This window comes from Lissotriton helveticus, chromosome 11 (assembly GCF_964261635.1).
Source record: "Lissotriton helveticus chromosome 11, aLisHel1.1, whole genome shotgun sequence".
NCBI lineage: Eukaryota > Metazoa > Chordata > Amphibia > Caudata > Salamandridae > Lissotriton > Lissotriton helveticus.
In genome coordinates, this window is record NC_136072.1 from 1,151,715,997 (window position 1) to 1,151,739,144 (window position 23,148).

General features: G+C 59.8%; 1 protein-coding gene across 4 annotated transcripts in view; it reads right to left on the minus strand.

The window, feature by feature from the left end:
- The window catches only part of TBX1 (T-box transcription factor 1), a 108,212-nt gene extending 86,432 nt beyond the window's left edge, over nucleotides 1-21,780 (minus strand). For 2 of the 4 annotated variants that reach the window (XM_078667940.1, XM_078667939.1), the window contains exons 1-2: nucleotides 21,343-21,780; nucleotides 2,841-3,189 (exon numbers count right to left, since the gene is read on the minus strand). In XM_078667940.1, coding sequence (XP_078524066.1) covers nucleotides 2,841-3,189; nucleotides 21,343-21,511 — 518 coding nt within the window. In that variant the 5' untranslated portion in view covers nucleotides 21,512-21,780. Of the gene's footprint in view, nucleotides 1-2,840; nucleotides 5,368-21,342 lie in introns of those variants that run through there. The other 2 variants (XM_078667942.1, XM_078667941.1) reach the window with 2 other exon arrangements.
- Between the last annotated feature and the right edge of the window lie 1,368 nt (nucleotides 21,781-23,148).

Consider the following 23,148-nt stretch of genomic DNA (forward strand, 5'->3'; position numbering starts at 1 on the left):
GCCTTTTTAGCGCCGTTCCATTAGCGTGTCAGCCCGGAGCGCTATATACACCTTTTTCACCGACAATCACCCCGAGCTTGACAGGCGTGAACCATCAATCCTTATTAACGTCCATCCGGCCACCCCCGGCCTCAGAGTCACATTTTTTGGGCAGTGTTGTCTTTCCGTGGTCAGATCGCTTCAAAGTGTCCAATATTAACAATTATTTTTAACACGAATGGTTCATACCAAATGGAAAGTATAACTACAGATATTATATTTATTTACATGTAGGTGTTTTATGACGCGCTGGGTGTCATCTTCAAACTGAGTCTGAAGAATAAGAAATGGCCCCCTCCTCCTTGTTAGAACACTAAATAGGCTTGTTCGGGTTTCGCAAATATATGTTCGTGATTTTAAACGTGCACGGAAGAATATTTTTCGTGCAATTATCGAAAATGGACGTTCTCAACAAAATAGCAAGTTAAAATATTGCACCCGTTCCCCAACAAGGGGCAGTGACCGTGTCCGTCCCGTAGACGCTTCTTTATAAAGTCAGATAAAAAGAGTTCACATTCGCCTTTTAAACTTTCTCTAACTTCTTTCGAGCCCCTTCAGTCTCCTAAAATATGCTGTTGTAAAAGAGTAAATGTAGCCCCTCCCTGCTTGTCCCGGGTGTAAATTGAGGATTTATTCTTCAAGACGACTCTCTCTCTAAAATTTAAGTTTTTGTACTTCAAGGAGCAGCGATTCACGGACCTACCCCCGGGCCCCGCATGGAGGGCTAAAAATGAGTTTAATCACAGGGAGGGTTTCATTTTTCATTTCGATGCCCCCAAAATGCCCCACGCTGAACCCTCGGACCCCCTTAACGTGGGTACCCCGATAGGGAGGTCGAGATAGCTATGTTGGGGGTCTTTGAGGGAACCCCTTTTTGTCTAGCAGTAAACACAGACCCCTGCATCTGATAGTAAGTTTTAACGTCTGTTTTATATTTACAAGCAGCATACTGCCATAAATTAAGTGCAATTTCTTTAAACTTAGCTTCTGGGGCGCACCCCCATCGGAGCTGGTGCGCGGGCGTCTGTTTTGGGGCCAATGTGTGGATTTAGGGGTGTGGGGGTGAATGACTGCACGCGCAGATACACAAGAGAGCAACGGATGACGTCACCAGAGCTAAGAAAGGCAGAAAAAGCACCGAGAAAGTTTGAGGGGGTGTATGTGCTCCGTGGGGGCGGCGGGAGGATAGAGAGAGCCGAGAGACGAAGGGATAGGGGTTGAGTGGTAAATGGGGGCCCAGGGGTGGGGGGGGGCAGAGACTGAGGGATGGGGTTTTTGGTGGTAAACGAAAGTCAGAGACTCGGAGGGTTGGGACAAAAGTGAAACAGAAAGTAAAAAGTTTATAAGGGTGATGGGTACGGGGGGAAGAAATGAGGATTAACCGTGGGGTGAGAAATGGGTGAATGCAGGGGGCAGTAAGCAGGGGGGTAGAGGAGGATTTATAGAAGACACAGCAAAGGTTTAGGAAAGATAACGGCAGTGGGGACCCCTAAATAGAAAGACCTACCTGCCACCCCATGTCTCCTGCGCTGGAGACTATTGTGAGCGCTATTAATCAATATTATTGCTGTTATTAGTAATATAATTAGTGTTCATTTAAAGTAATTAGGGTACTTTTTGCAGTGGAGATTTCGTCTTATTCATGGCAGGAGGAGGAGTAGATTTCTACCAGCATAATAACATTAATAGTATCAACCAACCTCATCTACAGCTGCAGCTAATAATAACACCACCGTGAATACGGGCCGTTATCGTCAATAATGGCCTGGATCCTATTCATCGCCGTCTCAGCCCTCGCTCCTCACCTGGATGACCCCCGAGAGTTGTCCCGGGTCTCCTCACCTGCACCCTTTCCCATGATACCCCAATGCCCTTCACCAGCATGCCCCCCCCTACCCCGGTCACCCCACCCACGAGCCCCCCAGGTCCTTTCCCTCAGCCCCTCGCCTGCTTCGATGAGTGGAATGACCACTGAAGACCCTTGTGCCACACGCTCGCCACCTGCCCACCGTGGTGACAATCATCTCGGTGCCCACTCGTGACCCCAGCTCCTCGCCTGCCCCCTGTAGCTAGTAGGGTGCACCCTCATGCGCCCTTATCTGTGCCCCAGTTCCTCTCCTGCCCCATGTAGCCAGTATGGTGCCCCCTTATGCGCCCACCCCTATGCCCCAGCTCCTCGCCTGCCCCCTACAGCCAGTATAGTACCCACATCAATGGGCCCAGCTCCTCGCCTGCCCCCTAGCCAGTTTGGTGACTACCCATGCCCCCACCTCCATGCCCCCAGCTTCTCACCTGCCCCCTGTAGCCAGTGTGGTACCCACCCATCGCCCACCTAGATGCCCCCATCCTCTCTTGCCCCCTGTATCCAGTATGGTGCCCACCTCAGTGCCCCCACACCCTCTCCTGCCCCCTGTAGCCAGTATGCTGAATAGCCAGGCTCCCACCTTCATGCCCCAGCTCACCTGCCAGCCGTAGCGTGTATGGCGCCCGCCCATGCCCCCACCTCCATGCCCCCAGCTTCTCACCTGCCCCCTGTAGCCAGTGTGGTACCCACCCATCGCCCACCTAGATGCCCCCATCCTCTCTTGCCCCCTGTATCCAGTATGGTGCCCACCTCAGTGCCCCCACACCCTCTCCTGCCCCCTGTAGCCAGTATGCTGAATAGCCAGGCTCCCACCTTCATGCCCCAGCTCACCTGCCAGCCGTAGCGTGTACGGCGCCCGCCCATGCCCCCACCCATACCCCCAGCCTGCCTCACAGGTGCCCACCCATGCCCCCACCCTCGCCCCCCAGCTCCTCACCTGCCCGCCTTGGTGACGATCATCTCGGTGCCCAGCTGGTTGAACTCGTCCCACAGCGCCTTCATCTCCAGCTGCACGCTGATGTTGGACACCTTGGGGTTCTTCTTGACGGGGGGCTTGCTGCTTCCGCCGGGGGTGGAGGCGCTGGCGGGGGGCCCCCCAGCCTCGGGCTCCGGCCCGGCCGGGCCCCCGCCGCCGCTCCCCGGCCCGAAGGAGGGGTAGCTGTGCTGGGCGGCGGAGCAGGGCTCGTAGTGGGCCTCATGCTGGCTGCTGTAGGGGTCCCCCGGGGAGGGGGACAGGTGGTAGCCCCCCGACGCGTTCAGGCTGCTCAGGCTGTTGGCCGTGAAAGCTGCAACATCGCAAAAATGGGAGAGTTGTGTCAGCCAGGGGCTGGAAATGGCCGAAATCATTCCAAAAACACAGAAGAAAACACAGAAGGAAGCCTGAAGTCTTAGGTCAGCTCGCGCGCCTCCTTATCCAGTCTGAACACCCTGAAAACTCCTGGCACTGCGCCCCCTTCCTATGGGGGAGGCCGGCGGGGTGCGGGGGCCCACTCCGGCCGCCTGTCCCGCTTCAGTTCTGCAAGCTCGGGGGTCGCAGAGGGGCGCACGGGGCGCCTCTCCAGCAGGAACTGCCCGCCCTGCTTCAGCCCCACAGTCCTGGGTGTAGGGGCAGGAACTCGCCCCTGCCTCCACTGCCTGCTGCGGGGGCAGCCCTGGGTGCAGCCGCCCAGGCCCAGCTGGCTGCAGCCCGAGGTTTGGGGGAGCAGGTCGGGTGAAGTGGGGCGCTCTCCCCGGGCCCCCTCGTCACTCCTTGCAGCCTGAGGTTTGGGGGGCAGGTCGGGGTGCAGTGGGGCGCTCTCCCAGGGCCCCCTCCTCACTCCTTGCAGCCTGATGTCTGGGGAGCAGGTCGGGGTACAGTGGGGCGCTCTCCCCGGGCCCCCTCTTCACTCCTTGCAGCCTGGGACTTGGGGGGCAGGTCGGGGTGGCCTGTCCCTTTCTCCTATTTCACTCCTCGAGTCTGCGTTTGAGGCTCCAAGTGGGGGTGCAAAGGGTCTCTCTCCAAGCGCCCTCTCTTCACTCCTTGCACCCCGGTGTCTGGGGGCGGGTCGGGGTGCAGTGTTGCCAGTACGCCTCTTTCTTTCAGTTTGCTGTCTGTGGAGCAGGTCGGGGTGCAGCGTTCCCAGTTAGCCTCCTGACTGGGGCGCAGCTCGGGGTGCAGCGTTGCCAGTCGGCTCCCTCCCGCCTTCGCCTCACTCAGCAGCCCGTGCCCGGTCTCCTCTCAGCCGTGTTTGGGGTGCAGGGTGCACGCAGAGTGTGGCCCCCTCTCCTCAGTCCTGTGAGATCACTGGCCGGAGGGGCTCAGCCCTCTCTGATTTGCTGCTGGAGTCGGGGAGGGGGCCAGGGGGTCAGGGGCGGGGACAGCGTCAGGGGAAGGCATTCCTGGGTGCCAGAGGGCGGAGGGAAGGGGTGGGTGGGGCACGGTGCCCAGTCCGTGCCCAGATGGGCTCTTTGCTCCGTGCGTCCGGCTGCGGCCTCTGCACTTTCTTCTTCCTCCTCCCGCGGCCGCCTCTCTTCCTTCTCTCTCCCCCCTGCTGGCTCCGCCTGTCTCTCGGCGCCCTCCCTTCCGCGGAGCTTGTCTCTCCCTTCACGCCTGCCCCTTTCCTCCGCAGTCTCCGCGTGTCCCTCCGTCAGCTCCTGTCCCTTCGCTGCTGCGGGCTGGGGGTCTGCCCTTTGCCATGTCTTCTCTCTCCTGCTTTCCTTCCCTCTTGTCTTTTCAATGCTTCTCTCTCTCTTCCCCCTCCCCCTCTCTCCTTCGCAGCCTCTCCCTCCTCTCTGGCAGCCAAGGCTCCCTTCCTCGCCCGTGACTGTGCCCTGCAGCCTTCCTTCTCTCTCTTCCCAGGGATGGGTTCGTCTGTGGTCGTCTCTCTCTCTCTCTCTCTCTCCGTCTGCTCTCCCCTCACTCTGCTCCCCCTGAGCTCTCGGACAGGGTTTCTAGGCCCCTTCTCTCTGATAGTTTCCGTCTTCTCTATTACTGTCCCCTTATTTCTAGCAGCTCCAGGGCCCTGCCCCCTCTGTGCCACTCTCTGTTCATCCTCTCTCGCTGTCCCTCTCCCTCTCTCTCGCAGCTCCTCGCCCCTCCCCTCTATGGCAGTCCCTCTCTGTGTCACTCTTTGTCCCTCCCACTCTCTCGTGCACCTCCAGACTCCTCCTCTCTATGGCAGTCCCTCTCTGTGTCACTCTTTGTCCCCCCCCCTCTCTTGCAGCTCCAGACTCCTCCTCACTATGGCAGTCCCTCTCTGTGTCACTCTTTGTCCCTCCCACTCTCTCGTGCACCTCCAGACTCCTCCTCTCTATGGCAGTCCCTCTCTGTGTCACTCTTTGTCCCCCCTCTCTTGCAGCTCCAGAGTCCTCCTCACTATGGCAGTCCCTCTCTGTGTCACTCTTTGTCTCTCCCCCTCTCTCTTGCAGCTCCAGACTCCTCCTCTCATTGGCAGTCCCTCTCAGTGTCACTCTTTGTCCCTCCCCCTCTCTCTTGCAGCTCCAGACTCCTCCTCTCCTTGGCAGTCCCTCTCAGTGTCACTCTTTGACCCCCTCTCTCTTGCAGCTCTAGACTCCTCCTCTCTATGGCAGTCCCTCTCTGTGTCACTCTTTGTCCCTCCCACTCTCTCGTGCACCTCCAGACTCCTCCTCACTATGGCAGTCCCTCTCTGTGTCACTCTTTGTCTCTCCCCCTCTCTCTTGCAGCTCCAGACTCCTCCTCTCATTGGCAGTCCCTCTCAGTGTCACTCTTTGTCCCTCCCCCTCTCTCTTGCAGCTCCAGACTCCTCCTCTCTATGGCAGTCCCTCTCTGTGTCACTCTTTGTCTCTCACCTTCTCTCTTGCAGCTCCTCGCTTCTCCTCTCTATGGCAGTCCCTCTCTCTCTCTCCTCATGTATCGTGCAGTTCCTGGTTCTTGTCCTTCCTTTATGGCAGTCTCTCTCTCTCTCTCTTCTTCTCCTGTGCACCTCCAGTTTTCTGCCTCCTCCGCTGTATGACAGTCTCTGTTTCTCGCCTCCGGCTCTCTCTCTCTCTCTTTCCTTCCCTTTAGGTGTTCCTTCACCCTCTCTCTTGCAGCTCCAGACTTCCTCCCCTTCTTCTCTGTGGCAGTCTCTCTTCCTTTTCCACTCCTGCAGCTCCAGGCATCTTTCTCCCGTCTCTATGGCCGTCTCTTCCTTCTCTCTTGCAGCTCCGGCCTCCCGTCGTCTCTATTGCACTCTCTTCTCTCTTGCAGCTCTTGTCTCCCCTCTCTATGGCCGCCTCTTCTCCCTTCTCTCTTGCAGCTCCAGTCTTCTCTCTCTCTTGCAGCTCCAGTCTTCTCTCTCTCTGTGGCAGTCTCTTTCCTCTTCTCTTGCAGCTGCGGCCTCCCCTCTCCATGGGAGTCTCTTTCCTCTTCCAGCTCCGGCCTCCCGTCGCTATGGCACTCTCCTCTCTTGCAGCTCCGGCCTCCCGTCGCTATGGCCGTCTCTATCCTCTTCTCTTGCAGCTCCGGCCTCCCGTCGTCTCTATGGCCGTCTCTTTCCTCTTCTCTCTTGCAGCTCCAGTCTTCCTTCTCTCTTGCAGCTCCAGTCTTCCTTCTCTCTTGCAGCTCAGGCCTCCCGTCGTCTCTATGGCAGTCTCTTCTCTCTCCCTCTGTGGCCGTGTCCCTTCCTTCTCTCTTGCAGCCCCGGTCTTCTCTCTCTGTGGCCGTCTCTTCCTTCTCTCTTGCAGCTCAGGCCTCCCGTCGTCTCTATGGCAGTCTCTTCTCTCTTGCAGTTCCTGGTTCTCCCCCCTCCAGGGCTGCCTGTCCCTCCGGGGCCTTGGCTTCCTCCACAGCACAGGCCCTTGCCACGTGTGGCTACTTGTCTTGGCCCCGGGTTGCCTGTCTCTGCGGTCTGGTCGTGGCCTCTCTCCCCTGCCTGTTTACGCTCCCTCTCTGCTGGCTGCCTTCCTGCCTCCCTGTCGGGGCTGGCCGAGCCCTGCCCCGGCCCTGGGAGCTGCCTGGCCCTGCCTGCTTCCTGCCTGCTCCCTGTCTTCTCCTGCCTGGCCCTGCCTGCTCCTGCCTGCTCCTGCCTGGCCCTGCCTGCTCCCTGCCTGCGACCTCCCTCTCGCGACAGGAATCCGCCTCAACACACCCTCGCAGCGCTGCAGCAGGTAGCGCCTAGACAGTCATGACAAGGCGCTATCTCTCTCTCTGCCTGTCTGTCTCTCTGTCTGCCTGTCTGTCCTGACCCTCCTTCTCAGTTTAACACCCAGGCGTCCTGTAGCGCCTGCTCTCCTGTAGGGGTCCCTCAGCCCTCCTGTGCTCTCTGTGTTGGGGTCTGCCCACCCATAGCCCACCTCAGCTGTTTTCTTTGCTCTCTGTCTTGTTTTTTAAGCGCCCCCAGTGTCTGTGCAGGGTCACGCCCCCCCTCTCTCTGTGCATGGTTCCAGCACCCTGCTTCCTTTGCATGGCACCCCCAGTGCGTGTTAGCTCCACAGCTCCACTCTGCCTCTGCAGGGTCCCCGGACTTCCTCTTCAGTTCTGCACCCCCAGCCCTGCCTGGTGTGTGTGGAGGGTCTCCAGCCACCCCCTGGTGTCTGTGGGGGGTCTCCAGCCACCCCCTGGTGTCTGTGGAGGGGCTCCAGCCACCCCCTGGTGTCTGTGGAGGGGCTCCAGCCACCCCCTGGTGTCTGTGGGGGGTCTCCAGCCACCCCCTGGTGTCTGTGGGGGGTCTCCAGCCACCCCCTGGTGTGTGTGTGGGGTCTCCGGCCATCCCCTGGTGTCTGTGGGGGTCTCCAGCCACCCCCTAATGTCTGTGGGGGTCTCCAGCCATCCCCTGGTGTCTGTGGGGGTCTCCAGCCATCCCCTGGTGTCTGTGGGGGGTCTCCAGCCACCCCCTAATGTCTGTGGGGGTCTCCAGCCATCCCCTGGTGTCTGTGGGGGTCTCCAGCCATCCCCTGGTGTCTGTGGAGGGTCTCCAGCCATCCCCTGGTGTCTGTGGGGGTCTCCAGCCATCCCCTGGTGTCTGTGGGGGGTCTCCATCTACCCCCTAATGTCTGTGGGGGTCTCCAGCCATCCCCTGGTGTCTGTGGGGGGTCTGCAGCCACCCCCTGGTGTCTGTGGGGGGTCTGCAGCCACCCCCTGGTGTCTGTGGGGGTCTCCAGCCATCCCCTGGTGTCTGTGGAGGGTCTCCAGCCAGCCCCTGGTGTCTGTGGGGGGTCTGCAGCCATCCCCTGGTGTCTGTGGAGGGTCTCCAGCCATCCCCTGGTGTCTGTGGGGGTCTCCAGCCATCCCCTGGTGTCTGTGGAGGGTCTCCAGCCATCCCCTGGTGTCTGTGGGGGTCTCCAGCCATCCCCTGGTGTCTGTGGGGGTCTCCATCTACCCCCTAATGTCTGTGGGGGTCTCCAGCCATCCCCTGGTGTCTGTGGGGGGTCTGCAGCCACCCCCTGGTGTCTGTGGGGGGTCTGCAGCCACCCCCTGGTGTCTGTGGGGGTCTCCAGCCTCTGTGGAGGGTCTCCAGCCAGCCCCTGGTGTCTGTGGGGGGTCTGCAGCCATCCCCTGGTGTCTGTGGAGGGTCTCCAGCCATCCCCTGGTGTCTGTGGAGGGTCTCAAACCATACCCTGGTGTCTGTGGAGGGGCTCCAGCCACCCCCTGGTGTCTGTGGAGGGGCTCCAGCCACCCCCTGGTGTCTGTGGGGGGTCTCCAGCCACCCCCTGGTGTCTGTGGGGGGTCTCCGGCCATCCCCTGGTGTCTGTGGGGGTCTCCAGCCACCCCCTAACGTCTGTGTGGGTCTCCAGCCATCCCCTGGTGTCTGTGGGGGGTCTCCAGCCACCCCCTAATGTCTGTGGGGGTCTCCAGCCATCCCCTGGTGTCTGTGGGGGTCTCCAGCCATCCCCTGGTGTCTGTGGGGGTCTCCAGCCACCCCCTAATGTCTGTGGGGGTCTCCAGCCACCCCCTGGTGTCTGTGGGGGTCTCCAGCCATCCCCTGGTGTCTGTGGGGGTCTCCAGCCATCCCCTGGTGTCTGTGGGGGTCTCCAGCCACCCCCTAATGTCTGTGGGGGTCTCCAGCCATCCCCTGGTGTCTGTGGGGGGTCTGCAGCCATCCCCTGGTGTCTGTGGGGGGTCTTCAGCCACCCCCTGGTGTCTGTGGGGGGTCTGCAGCCACCCCCTGGTGTCTGTGGGGGTCTCCAGCCACCCCCTAGTGTCTGTGGAGGGTCTCCAGCCACTCCCTGGTGTCTGTGGGGATCTCCAGCCATCCCCTGGTGTCTGTGGGGGTCTCCAGCCACCCTCTGGTGTCTGTGGAGGGTCTCCAGCCACCCCCTGGTGTCTGTGGGGGTCTCCAGCCACCCCCTGGTGTCTGTGGAGTGTCTCCAGCCACCCCCTGGTGTCTGTAGATGGACTCCAGCCACCCCCTGGTGTCTGTGGGGGTCTCCAGCCACCCCCTGGTGTCTGTGGAGTGTCTCCAGCCACCCCCTGGTGTCTGTGGAGTGTCTGCAGCCACCCCCTGGTGTCTGTGGGGGTCTCCAGCCACCCCCTGGTGTCTGTGGGGGGTCTCCAGCCACCCCCTGGTGTCTGTGGGGGGTCTCCTGCCATCCCCTGGTGTCTGTGAAGGGTCTGCAGCCACCCCCTGGTGTCTGTGGGGGGTCTGCAGCCACCCCCTGGTGTCTGTGGGGGTCTCCAGCCACCCCCTGGTGTCTGTGGAGGGAATCCAGCCACCCCATGGTGTCTGTGGAGTGTCTCCAGCCACCCCCTGGTGTCTGTGGAGTGTCTGCAGCCACCCCCTGGTGTCTGTGGGGGTCTCCAGCCACCCCCTGGTGTCTGTGGGGGGTCTCCTGCCATCCCCTGGTGTCTGTGGAGGGTCTGCAGCCACCCCCTGGTGTCTGTGGGGGGTCTCCAGCCACCCCCTGGTGTCTGTGGAGGGAATCCAGCCACCCCCTGGTGTCTGTGGGGGTTTCCAGCCACCCCCTGGTGTCTGTGGAGGGAATCCAGCCACCCCCTGGTGTCTGTGGGGGTCTCCAGCCACCCCCTGGTGTCTGTGGAGGGAATCCAGACACCCTCTGGTGTCTGTGGAGGGTCTCCAGCCACCCCCTGGTGTCTGTGGGGGTCTCCAGCCACCCCCTGGTGTCTGTGGGGGTCTCCTGCCATCCCCTGGTGTCTGTGGAGGGTCTGCAGCCACCCCCTGGTGTCTGTGGAGGGTCTCCAGCCACCCCCTGATGTCTGTGGGGGTCTCCAGCCACCCCCTGGTGTCTGTGGGGGGGTCTCCTGCCATCCCCTGGTGTCTGTGGAGGGTCTGCAGCCACCCCCTGGTGTCTGTGGGGGGTCTCCAGCCACCCCCTGGTGTCTGTGGAGGGAATCCAGCCACCCCCTGGTGTCTGTGGGGGTCTCCAGCCACCCCCTGGTGTCTGTGGGGGTTTCCAGCCACCCCCTGGTGTCTGTGGGGGTCTCCAGCCACCCCCTGGTGTCTGTGGGGGTCTCCAGCCACCCTCTGGTGTCTGTGAAGGGTCTCCAGCCACCCCCTGGTGTCTGTGGGGGTCTCCAGCCACACCCGGTGTCTGTGGGGGGTCTTCAGCCACCCCCTGGTGTCTGTGGGGGGTCTGCAGCCATCCCCCCGGTGTCTGTGGGGGTCTCCAGCCACCCCCTGGTGTCTGTGGGGGGTCTCCAGCCACCCCTGGTGTCTGTGGGGGGTCTCCAGCCATCCCCTGGTGTCTGTGGGGGTCTCCAGCCACCCCCTGGTGTCTGTGGGGGGTCTTCAGCCACCCCCTGGTGTCTGTGGGGGGTCTGCAGCCATCCCCTGGTGTCTGTGGGGGTCTCCAGCCACCCCCTGGTGTCTGTGGGGGGTCCCCAGCCACCCCCTGGTGTCTGTGGGGGGTCTCCAGCCACCCCCTGGTGTCTGTGGGGGACTCCAGCCATCCCCTGGTGTCTGTGGGGGGTCTCCAGCCACCCCCTGGTGTCTGTGGGGGGTCTCCAGCCACCCCCTGGTGTCTGTGGGGGTCTCCAGCCACCCTCTGGTGTCTGTGAAGGGTCTCCAGCCACCCCCTGGTGTCTGTGGGGGTCTCCAGCCACACCCGGTGTCTGTGGGGGGTCTTCAGCCACCCCCTGGTGTCTGTGGGGGGTCTGCAGCCATCCCCCCGGTGTCTGTGGGGGTCTCCAGCCACCCCCTGGTGTCTGTGGGGGGTCTCCAGCCACCCCTGGTGTCTGTGGGGGGTCTCCAGCCATCCCCTGGTGTCTGTGGGGGTCTCCAGCCACCCCCTGGTGTCTGTGGGGGGTCTCCAGCCACCCCCTGGTGTCTGTGGGGGGTCTCCAGCCACCCCCTGGTGTCTGTGGGGGTCTGCAGCCACCCCCTGGTGTCTGTGGAGGGTCACCAGCCACCCCCTGGTGTCTGTGGAGGGCTCCAGCCACCCCCTGTTGTCTGTGGAGGGTCTGCAGGTCTCTTTCCTCTGCCCTCCCTCTCCACAGTGTCCCTCAGCCCTCCTGTTCTGCTCTCTCTCTCTCTCCGCAGTGTCCCTCAGCCCTCCTGTTATCCCCCTTTCCTCTGCTCTCTCTCTCTCCGCAGACTGCCTCAGCCCTCCACTGCCCTCTCCTCTCTCGTGTGCCTCAGCCCTCCACTGCCCTCTCCTCTCTCGTGTGCCTCAGCCCTCCACTGCCCTCTCCTCTCTCGTGTGCCTCAGCCCTCCACTGCCCTCTCCTCTCTCGTGTGCCTCAGCCCTCCACTGCCCTCTCCTCTCTCGTGTGCCTCAGCCCTCCACTGCCCTCTCCTCTCTCGTCTGCTCTCAGCCCCCCACTGCCCTCTCCTCTCTCGTCTTCCTCAGCCCTCCACTACCCTCTCCTCTCTCGTCTGCTCTCTGCCCACCACTGCCCTCCCCTCTCTCGTCTGCCTCAGCCCTCCACTACCCTCTCCTCTCTCGTCTGCCTCAGCCCTCCACTACCCTGTCCTCTCTCGTCTGCCTCGGCCCTCCACTACCCTCTCCTCTCTCGTCTGCTCTCAGCCCTCCACTGCTCTCTCCTCGCTCGTCTGCTCCCAGCCCTCCACTGCCCTCTCCTCTCTCGTCTACTGCCCTCTCCTCTCTCGTCTGCTCTGTGCCCTCCACTGCCCTCTCCTCTCTCGTCTACTGTCCTCTCCTCTCTCGTCTGCTCTCTGCCCTCTACTCTCTCGTCTGCTCTCTGCCCTCCACTGCCCTCTCCTCTCTCGTCTGCTCTCAGCCCTCTCCTCTCTCGTCTGCTCTCTGCCCTCCACTGCCCTCTCCTCTCTCGTCTGCTCTCAGCCCTCCACTGCCCTCTCCTCTCTCGTCTGCTCTCAGCCCTCCACTGCCCTCTCCTCTCTCGTCTGCTCTCTGCCCTCCACTGCCCTCTCCTCTCTCGTTTGCACTCAGCCCTCCACTGCCCTCTCCTCTCTCGTCTACTCTCAGCCCTCCACTGCCCTCTCCTCTCTCGTCTGCTCTCTGCCCTCCACTGCCCTCTCCTCTCTCGTCTACTCTCAGCCCTCCACTGCCCTCTCCTCTCTCGTCAGCCCTCCACTGCCCTCTCCTCTCTCGTCTGCCTCAGCCCTCCACTGCCCTCTCCTCTCTCGTCTGCTCTCTGCCCTCCACTGCCCTCTCCTCTCTCGTCTGCTCTCAGCCCTCCACTGCCCTCTCCTCTCTCGTCAGCCCTCCACTGCCCTCTCCTCTCTCGTCTGCTCTCTGCCCTCCACTGCCCTCTCCTCTCTCGTTTGCACTCAGCCCTCCACTGCCCTCTCCTCTCTCGTCTACTCTCAGCCCTCCACTGCCCTCTCCTCTCTCGTCTGCTCTCTGCCCTCCACTGCCCTCTCCTCTCTCGTCTAGTCTCAGCCCTCCACTGCCCTCTCCTCTCTCGTCAGCCCTCCACTGCCCTCTCCTCTCTCGTCTGCCTCAGCCCTCCACTGCCCTCTCCTCTCTCGTCTGCTCTCTGCCCTCCACTGCCCTCTCCTCCCTCGTCTGCTCTCAGCCCTCCACTGCCCTCTCCTCTCTCGTCTGCCTCAGCCCTCCACTGCCCTCTCCTCTCTCGTCTGCTCTCAGCCCTCCACTGCCCTCTCCTCTCTCGTCTGCTCTCAGCCCTCCACTGCCCTATCCTCTCTCGTCTCAGCCCTCCACTGCCCTCTCCTCTCTCGTCTGCTCTCTGCCCTCCACTGCTCTCCTCTCTCGTCTGCCTCAGCCCTCCACTGCCCTCTCCTATCTCGTCTGCCTCAGCCCTCCACTGCCCTCTCCTCTCTCGTCTGCTCTCAGCCCTCCACTGCCCTCTCCTCTCAGCCCTCCACTGCCCTCTCCTCTCTCGTCTGCCTCAGCCCTCCACTGCCCTCTCCTCTCTCGTCTGCTCTCAGCCCTCCACTGCCCTCTCCTCTCTCGTCTGCTCTCAGCCCTCCACTGCCCTCTCCTCTCTCGTCTCAGCCCTCCACTGCCCTCTCCTCTCTCGTCTGCTCTCAGCCCTCCACTGCCCTCTCCTATCTCATCTGCCTCAGCCCTCCACTGCCCTCTCCTCTCTCGTCTGCTCTCAGCCCTCCACTGCCCTCTGCTCTCAGCCCCCCACTGCCCTCTCCTCTCTCGTCTGCCTCAACCCTCCACTGCCCTCTCCTCTCTCGTCTGCTCTCAGCCCTCCACTGCCCTCTCCTCTCTCGTCTGCTCTCAGCCCTCCACTGCCCTCTCCTCTCTCGTCTGCTCTCAGCCCTCCACTGCCCTCTCCTCTCTCGTCTGCTCTCAGCCCTCCACTGCCCTCTGCTCTCAGCCCTCCACTGCCCTCTCCTCTCTCGTCTGCCTCAGCCCTCCACTGCCCTCTCCTCTCTCGTCTGCTCTCAGCCCTCCACTGCCCTCTCCTCTCTCGTCTGCTCTCATCCCTCCACTGCCCTCTCGCCTCTCGTCTGCTCTCAGCCCTCCACTGCCCTCTCCTCTCTCGTCTGCTCTCAGCCCTCCACTGCCCTCTCCTCTCTCGTCTGCCTCAGCCCTCCACTGCCCTCTCCTCTCTCGTCTGCTCTCAGCCCTCCACTGCCCTCTCCTCTCTCGTCTGCTCTCAGCCCTCCACTGCCCTCTCCTCTCTGCCCTCCACTGCCCTCTCCTCTCTCGTCTGCTCTCTGCCCTCCACTGCCCTCTCCTCTCTCGTCTACTCTCAGCCCTCCACTGCCCTCTCCTCTCTCGTCAGCCCTCCACTGCCCTCTCCTCTCTCGTCTGCCTCAGCCCTCCACTGCCCTCTCCTCTCTCGTCTGCTCTCTGCCCTCCACTGCCCTCTCCTCTCTCGTCTGCTCTCAGCCCTCCACTGCCCTCTCCTCTCTCGTCAGCCCTCCACTGCCCTCTCCTCTCTCGTCTGCTCTCTGCCCTCCACTGCCCTCTCCTCTCTCGTTTGCACTCAGCCCTCCACTGCCCTCTCCTCTCTCGTCTACTCTCAGCCCTCCACTGCCCTCTCCTCTCTCGTCTGCTCTCTGCCCTCCACTGCCCTCTCCTCTCTCGTCTAGTCTCAGCCCTCCACTGCCCTCTCCTCTCTCGTCAGCCCTCCACTGCCCTCTCCTCTCTCGTCTGCCTCAGCCCTCCACTGCCCTCTCCTCTCGCGTCTGCTCTCTGCCCTCCACTGCCCTCTCCTCCCTCGTCTGCTCTCAGCCCTCCACTGCCCTCTCCTCTCTCGTCTGCCTCAGCCCTCCACTGCCCTCTCCTCTCTCGTCTGCTCTCAGCCCTCCACTGCCCTCTCCTCTCTCGTCTGCTCTCAGCCCTCCACTGCCCTCTCCTCTCTCGTCTCTCGTCAGCCCTCCACTGCCCTCTCCTCTCTCGTCTCAGCCCTCCACTGCCCTATCCTCTCTCGTCTCAGCCCTCCACTGCCCTCTCCTCTCTCGTCTGCTCTCTGCCCTCCACTGCTCTCCTCTCTCGTCTGCCTCAGCCCTCCACTGCCCTCTCCTATCTCGTCTGCCTCAGCCCTCCACTGCCCTCTCCTCTCTCGTCTGCTCTCAGCCCTCCACTGCCCTCTCCTCTCAGCCCTCCACTGCCCTCTCCTCTCTCGTCTGCCTCAGCCCTCCACTGCCCTCTCCTCTCTCGTCTACTCTCAGCCCTCCACTGCCCTCTCCTCTCTCGTCTGCTCTCTGCCCTCCACTGCCCTCTCCTCTCTCGTCTACTCTCAGCCCTCCACTGCCCTCTCCTCTCTCGTCAGCCCTCCACTGCCCTCTCCTCTCTCGTCTGCCTCAGCCCTCCACTGCCCTCTCCTCTCTCGTCTGCTCTCTGCCCTCCACTGCCCTCTCCTCTCTCGTCTGCTCTCAGCCCTCCACTGCCCTCTCCTCTCTCGTCAGCCCTCCACTGCCCTCTCCTCTCTCGTCTGCTCTCTGCCCTCCACTGCCCTCTCCTCTCTCGTTTGCACTCAGCCCTCCACTGCCCTCTCCTCTCTCGTCTACTCTCAGCCCTCCACTGCCCTCTCCTCTCTCGTCTGCTCTCTGCCCTCCACTGCCCTCTCCTCTCTCGTCTAGTCTCAGCCCTCCACTGCCCTCTCCTCTCTCGTCAGCCCTCCACTGCCCTCTCCTCTCTCGTCTGCCTCAGCCCTCCACTGCCCTCTCCTCTCTCGTCTGCTCTCTGCCCTCCACTGCCCTCTCCTCCCTCGTCTGCTCTCAGCCCTCCACAGCCCTCTCCTCTCTCGTCTGCCTCAGCCCTCCACTGCCCTCTCCTCTCTCGTCTGCTCTCAGCCCTCCACTGCCCTCTCCTCTCTCGTCTGCTCTCAGCCCTCCACTGCCCTCTCCTCTCTCGTCTCTCGTCAGCCCTCCACTGCCCTCTCGTCTCAGCCCTCCACTGCCCTATCCTCTCTCGTCTCAGCCCTCCACTGCCCTCTCCTCTCTCGTCTGCTCTCTGCCCTCCACTGCTCTCCTCTCTCGTCTGCCTCAGTCCTCCACTGCCCTCTCCTATCTCGTCTGCCTCAGCCCTCCACTGCCCTCTCCTCTCTCGTCTGCTCTCAGCCCTCCACTGCCCTCTCCTCTCAGCCCTCCACTGCCCTCTCCTCTCTCGTCTGCCTCAGCCCTCCACTGCCCTCTCCTCTCTCGTCTGCTCTCAGCCCTCCATTGCCCTCTCCTCTCTCGTCTCAGCCCTCCACTGCCCTCTCCTCTCTCGTCTCAGCCCTCCACTGCCCTCTCCTCTCTCGTCTGCTCTCAGCCCTCCACTGCCCTCTCCTATCTCGTCTGCCTCAGCCCTCCACTGCCCTCTCCTCTCTCGTCTGCTCTCAGCCCTCCACTGCCCTCTGCTCTCAGCCCCCCACTGCCCTCTCCTCTCTCGTCTGCCTCAACCCTCCACTGCCCTCTCCTCTCTCGTCTGCTCTCAGCCCTCCACTGCCCTCTCCTCTCTCGTCTGCTCTCAGCCCTCCACTGCCCTCTCCTCTCTCGTCTGCTCTCAGCCCTCCACTGCCCTCTGCTCTCAGCCCTCCACTGCCCTCTCCTCTCTCGTCTGCCTCAGCCCCCCACTGCCCTCTCCTCTCTCGTCTGCTCTCAGCCCTCCACTGCCCTCTCCTCTCTCGTCTGCTCTCATCCCTCCACTGCCCTCTCGCCTCTCGTCTGCTCTCAGCCCTCCACTGCCCTCTCCTCTCTCGTCTGCTCTCAGCCCTCCACTGCCCTCTCCTCTCTCGTCTGCCTCAGCCCTCCACTGCCCTCTCCTCTCTCGTCTGCTCTCAGCCCTCCACTGCCCTCTCCTCTCTCGTCTGCTCTCAGCCCTCCACTGCCCTCTCCTCTCTCGTCTGCTCTCAGCCCTCCACTGCCCTCTCCTCTCTCGTCTGCTCTCAGCCCTCCACTGCTCTCTCCTCTCTTGTCTGCCTCAGCCCTCCACTGCCCTCTCCTATCTCGTCTGCTCTCAGCCCTCCACTACCCTCTCCTCTCTCGTCTGCTCTCAGCCCTCCACTGCCCTCTCCTCTCTCATCTGTTCTCAGCCCTCCACTGCCCTCTCCTCTCTCGTCTGCTCTTGGCCCTCCACTGCCCTCTCCTCTCTCGTCTGCTCTCAGCCCTCCACTGCTCTCTCCTCTCTCGTCTGCCTCAGCCCTCCACTGCCCTCTCCTCTCTCGTCTGCTCTCAGCCCTCCACTGCCCTCTCCTCTCTCGTCTGCTCTCAGCCCTCCACAGCCCTCTCCTCTCTCGTCTGCTCTCAGCCCTCCACTTCTCTCTCCTCTCTCGTCTGCCCTCAGCCCTCCACTGCCCTATCCTGTCTCGTCTGCCTCAGCCTTCCACTGCCCTCTCCTCTCTCGTCTGCTCTCAGCCCTCCACTGCCCTCTCCTCTCTCGTCTGCTCTCAGCCCTCCACTGCTCTCTCCTCTCTCGTCTGCTCTCAGCCCTCCACTGCCCTCCACTGCCCTCTCCTGTCTCGTCTGCTCTCAGTCCTCCACTGCCCTCTCCTCTCTTGTCTGCTCTCAGCCCTCCACTGCCCTCTCCTCTCTCGTCTGCTCTCAGTCCTCCACTGCCATCTCTCCTCTCTCGTCTGCTCTCAGCCCTCCACTGCCCTCTCCTCTCTCGTCTGCTCTCAGCCCTCCACTGCCCTCTCCTCTCTCGTCTGCTCTCGGCCCTTCCTTCCTCCCTGGAGAACCGGTTTCTTCTATTTGGATAAGACGCTCCCGGCCGCCGGCGGGTCTCAGGGCCTGGGAGGCACGGGGGGCATGTTATGGGGTCTCGGCCTCTCGCTGTTGCCCCGACAAGGCCCAGCGCCCCCTCTCGCACCCGGGCAGACACTGAGAGGATGTTATGGGGTCCCGGGCGCTCGCTGTCTCTTGAAATGCCCCAACGCCCACTCTCTCCTGCCCCGACAGACACCCCGAAGGCCCTCCCCTGTGACAGGCTCTCGCTGTCACCAGAAGGAACCACAGGACGGTGACACCCCAACCCGGGCCCGGAGCAGACCCAAGGCACGACCGAGGGGCCCGCGCTGTCACTGCTGAGGGGCCCGCAGTGTCAGCACCGAGGGGCCCGTACTGTCAGCACCGAGGGGCCCGTACTGTCAGCACCGAGGGGCCCGTACTGTCAGCACCGAGGGGCCAGTGCTATCACTGCTGCGGAGCATGCAGTGTCAGCACCGAGGGGCCCGTGCTGTCACTGCTGAGGGGCCCGTGCTGTCACTGCTGAGGGGCCCATGCTGTCAGCACCGAGGGGCCCGCGCTGCCAGCACCGAGGGGCCCGTGCTGTCAGCACCCAGGGGCCCGTACTGTCAGCACCGAGGGGCCCGTACTGGCAGCACCGAGGGGCCAGTGCTATCACTGCTGCGGGGCATGCAGTGTCAGCACTGAGGGGCCCATGCTGTCAGCACCGAGGGGGCCGCGCTGCCAGCACCGAGGGGCCCGTGCTGTCACTGCTGAGGGGCCCATGCTGTCAGCACCGAGGGGCCCGCGCTGCCAGCACCGAGGGGCCCGTGCTGTCACTGCTGAGGGGCCCATGCTGTCAGCACCAAGGGGCCCATGCTGTCAGCACCGAGGGGGCGTGCTGTCACTGCTGAGGGGCCCATGCTGTCAGCACCAAGGGGCCCATGCTGTCAGCACCGAGGGGGCGTGCTGTCACTGCTGAGGGGCCCATGCTGTCAGCACCGAGGGGGCGTGCTGTCAGCACCGAGGGGCCCGCGCTGCCAGCACCGAGGGGCCCGTGCTGTCACTGCTGAGGGGCCCATGCTGTCAGCTCCGAAGAGCCCGATCTGTCACTTCTGAGGGGCCCGTCCTGTCACTTCTGAGGGGCCCGTACTGTCACTTCTGAGGGGCCCGTCCTGTCACTTCTGAGGGGCCCGTCCTGTCACTTCTGAGGGGCCCGTCCTGTCACTTCTGAGGGGCCCGTCCTGTCACTTCTGAGGGGCCCGTCCTGTCACTTCTGAGGGGCCCGTCCTGTCACTTCTGAGGGACAGTTCTGTCAGCACGGAGAGGGTCTATGCTTTCACACGGAGGGCCCCCTGCACTGGCACAACCGAGGGGCCCTTACAATCAGACGCCCCTTTTCAGGGGCCCCTATTGCTCCGTGTGCCTGGAAGACGCGCGGTCTCTGACGAGGCTGTCGTAGTTGTCGCCTCAATAAGTGTGAAAGGTGTCTCTGTGAACGAGTGCGCGTCTCTCGGCTCCAGTCGGAAGTGTGTGTCACAGAGCACACGTCTGGGGTCCCCGGGGGCCGGGAGGGGCCCCAGCTACAGCCTGCGTCAGACCTCCCCTTAACAATACCCCAGGCTTCTGGGGGCTCTTTAAATCCATCCTGTAGGTGAGGCTGTAAATGTGTCAATGTGCGGCCCTTCAAACCGGCCCTGGTCCGTCTGTCCTTGCGTCGCCTGTCTGTCTACATAGACACATTTACTTCCATATTTGCATCTATCTGTCTTTCATTCCATCTGTAAATGTAAATGTATGTGTATGTGGAGATAGATAGATAGATAGATAGATAGTAAGATAGATAGATAGGTAGGTAGGTAGGTAGATAGATAGATAGATAGATAGATAGATAGATAGATAGATAGATAGATAGATAGATAGATAGATAGATAGATAGATAGATAGATAGATAGATAGATAGATAGATAGATCGATAGACAGACAGACAGACAGACAGACAGATTCCATATTTTGTGTATTTATCTCTTACCCCACAAACACACATGCACACACACAAACCTTTTTCTTGACTCCTTGAGGGGTTCAGCGAAAAAACTCACATTTGTAGCCTTCCTGGGAGGAGTATTTTTGGTTAACAATTAGGGGGCAACGAGCGCACACTATTCACTGTTCACCGAAGGCTGGGATTTCCCCCTGTCCTCTATGCCGTGCTTGACAGACTGCCATTTAAGGAATTTATATATATATATATATATATATATATATATATATATATATATATATATATATATATATATGTATATGTATGTATATATATAACTGAGTGGGTCATGAGATAATCTTATATATATGATTTAAGCCATGAAAATTATTTCATGTATATTAACCCAAACCAGGATGCACAGGGTTAATTTTGGACAGTAAAATAAAATGCCATTGAAGAGCCCTTGTGATTTTTAATCGTTTCTCCCCGGTGTAATTTTTAATCCTGCAATTGGTCAGCCAGTAAACTTTTTTTTTGGTCGAATAATTGTCCCTGTTCTCTGGCACTAACTTGACATTTAGCAATAAATCTATGAATGCGGTTTATGGGCACAGTAATTCAGCACAACGTGTTATTTGGCCACATTTATTTTCAATGTAATGGCGTAAAATAAATGTAAGTTTTGTGATTCCGCATTTACTGTTATATTTGGTGACTTAGTAAACGTCTGCCGCTTGCCTCTCACTACAGGAAGTATTTACGCCGGTTGAGGTGAAATGTTGGTATTCTGTTCTCGCCCTCTCTGGTTGGCCAAAGAGTGTTTTTTTAAATGGTTTTGTTGACAACGTTATTTTCCCGTTTAAAGACCTTCTTCATGTCTCAGCCATCCGAATAGATTTGAGCAGCCCCGCAGCGCGATTTTTTCCCATTAAAATGCTAGTTTCTTGTCAAAATTGCATATATATATATATATATATATATATATATATATATATATATATATATATATATATATATATATATTTGCATATATATATGTCTATTTATGTTTTTATATTTAAAGTGCTATTTTGGCGGCTCGGGTTTCTGAACTCAGATGGAAGTCTTCCCATGAAAGCGAGCGGAGGCCGCGGCCGGCTGGGCCGGGACGTGTTATTTTCACAGCTGAACCCCGTCCCCAGACCCGCTCCCCAGCCCTTGAAACCCGTGCGTGGGTCACACATGAGGTCACGGTTCAAACCACACGCAGCCGTCTCTGTGACCGTACATTACTCCACTTTTACTGGCTCAATGTGTACATATTTCTAACTTGCTTCCGAGTTTATTTCTTTACGTTTTTGTTAAATCCGGCTGTTTAAGTCTTTAATTTGAAACCGTAGAATGAGTTATGCGTCGTAGAAGAAATTGTACGTACGAGTGGGGTAAAGGTTCGGTTTTCTACAAAAATTGTTGATTTTTTTTAAATGAACTAAAAGTGTGGGGCGCTGATGCCCCAGTCACAACTGGCCATTTACATGACAATTACCGGTTCGCGTCCCTCGCACTGCACATGCACCCGGGCTCTTAAAAGTGCATTTTTTTTTTGCAGGGAGAGCGGGGTCGGGGGTTCATTCAAACACATTTCAGGCTCTACTATTCTGTTTAATGCATGTATTTCATACACTCTCATCAGATGCGGGTTCACTGAAACGCTACATTATTCCGCATTTTAGAGTAATCGGGGTGATTTGTACTATCTATAAAAGATGCCCGCTAGAGGAGGTGGGGGCGTTGGGTGTGGCGGGGGGGGGGGGTCTTTTTAGAAGAAATTAAAGTACACTTTTACTGGGGGGGGGGGTCTGCTGGGTTTCGCCTACCGAAGGAGGTCCATACATTTGGGATGTTTTTGCCCCCCATTGCCCCCCACCTAACAGCCTTAAAACCAGCAGCGTCCCTGCTCGGAGATGGGAACGGGTGTCCAGAATAGAGGGGGGGGGGGGGGCATACACTCTTTCACTTACCCTCCATGTCTCTGGTGAAGCAGCTGAAGTGCATCCTCGGAGCCTCGGGCCCCTGGCGGAAGGGCCCCTGGGGGCCAGCGGTCGGTTCCTCGGCGGTCTCGGAGGCTGTAATCAGAGAAGCAATGCTGAAAGCGGTGGCTCTGGGGGCCCGGGGGCTTCTTTCTTCCATAGAAGAGGGGCGAGTACCCCCGCCAGCGCCCCCTTTTCACACAGATGCCCCCCGCCCCCTGCACCATCGAGGTGCCCCCGACATCCAGCGCCTAGCGGACCCAGTCGAGGGGCCACACAGTTCTGCAGTATGGGCCAGAGAGGCCTTTGAAGAGCAGCGCAGTGAGTGCCCCCCGCCCCCCCAGATCTGCTGGGGTTTCCTGACTCCCAGCAGAGGCTCAGCAGGGGGCGCCCGGTGTGCTCCTCGGCCGCCGTCCCTGTTTATCTGTTTATTTGTGTGTTTTCCTCTCTGCCAAGTGCTTCAGTAGAGCACTCACTCCCTGCCTGGCCGCGGCTGCCCGGGTGATGTCAGGCAGGAATGTGCCTGTCAGGCTGGGGGAGGAGCCGCTCCCGGGGGCGGGGGTAGAAACCGGGAGCTGCCCGCCTCTTGCGGTGTGAGCGCTGCCGGCCCGGGGAGAGCTGCTGCGCCCAGGCCGAGCCGCTACACGTCCTCGTGCGAACCCCGTGCACACGAGTGTGAAATCACCAGAAGCCTGTCACTCCCATGTGTGAACTCACTTTACACAAGTGTGATGTCACCAGAAGCCTGTCACTCTCAAGTGTGAACTTAGTGTACACATTTGTGAAATCACCAGAAGCCTGTCACTCCCAAGTGTGAACTCACTTTACACAAGCGTGAAATAACAAGAACCCTGTCACTCTCAAGTGTGAGCTCAGTGTACACACGTATTAAATCACCAGAAACCTGCCACTCCAACCGTGTACTCACTGCATACAAGTGTGACATCATCAGAAGCCTGTCACTGACTCACTGTACACGTGTGAAATCACCAGAAGCCTGTCACTCACTGTACGCAAGCGTGAGCTGAGTGTCAACAAGTGTGAAATCACCAGAAGCGTGTCACTCACTGTACGCAAGCGTGAAATAACAAGAAGCCTGTCACTCTCAAGTGTGAGCTCAGTGTACACAAGTGTGAAATCACCAGAAGCCTGTCACTCACTGAACATAAGCGTGAAATCACCAGAAGCCTGTCACTCACTGTACATAAGCGTGAAATCACCAGAAGCCTGTCACTCTCAAGTGTGAGCTCAGTGTACACAAGTGTGAAATCACCAGAAGCCTGTCACTCACTGTCCACAAGCGTAAAATTACAAGAAGCCTGTCACTTTCAAGCTTGAACTCAGCGCACACATTTGTGAAATCACCAGAAGCCTGTCACTCACTGTACAAACGTGTGATTACAAGTAGCCTACCACTCCAAGCGTGTATTCACTGTACACAAGTATGAAATCACCAGAAGCATGTTACTCGCTGTCCACAAGTGTGAAATCACAAGAAGCCTGCCACTCACATGTGTGAACTCACTGTAAATAGGTTATACACAACTGAAACATCACCAAACCGTTGCCACTCACAAGACAACGTGAAAACTTCTAAGATCTGCGTCACAACCGTATGAACTTAATAGAACCCCGTCACGAGATCACGTGTAAATTTACCAGAAGCCGCCCACTGACAACTGTGAACTCCACAGCCCGCCACTCACAGGGCCAGGTGCAAACTCGCTAAAGTATCATTTACACCTCAAGCTTGAACTCTCGAGCTGCCCATCTATTAGAGGTATGAAATCACCAGAG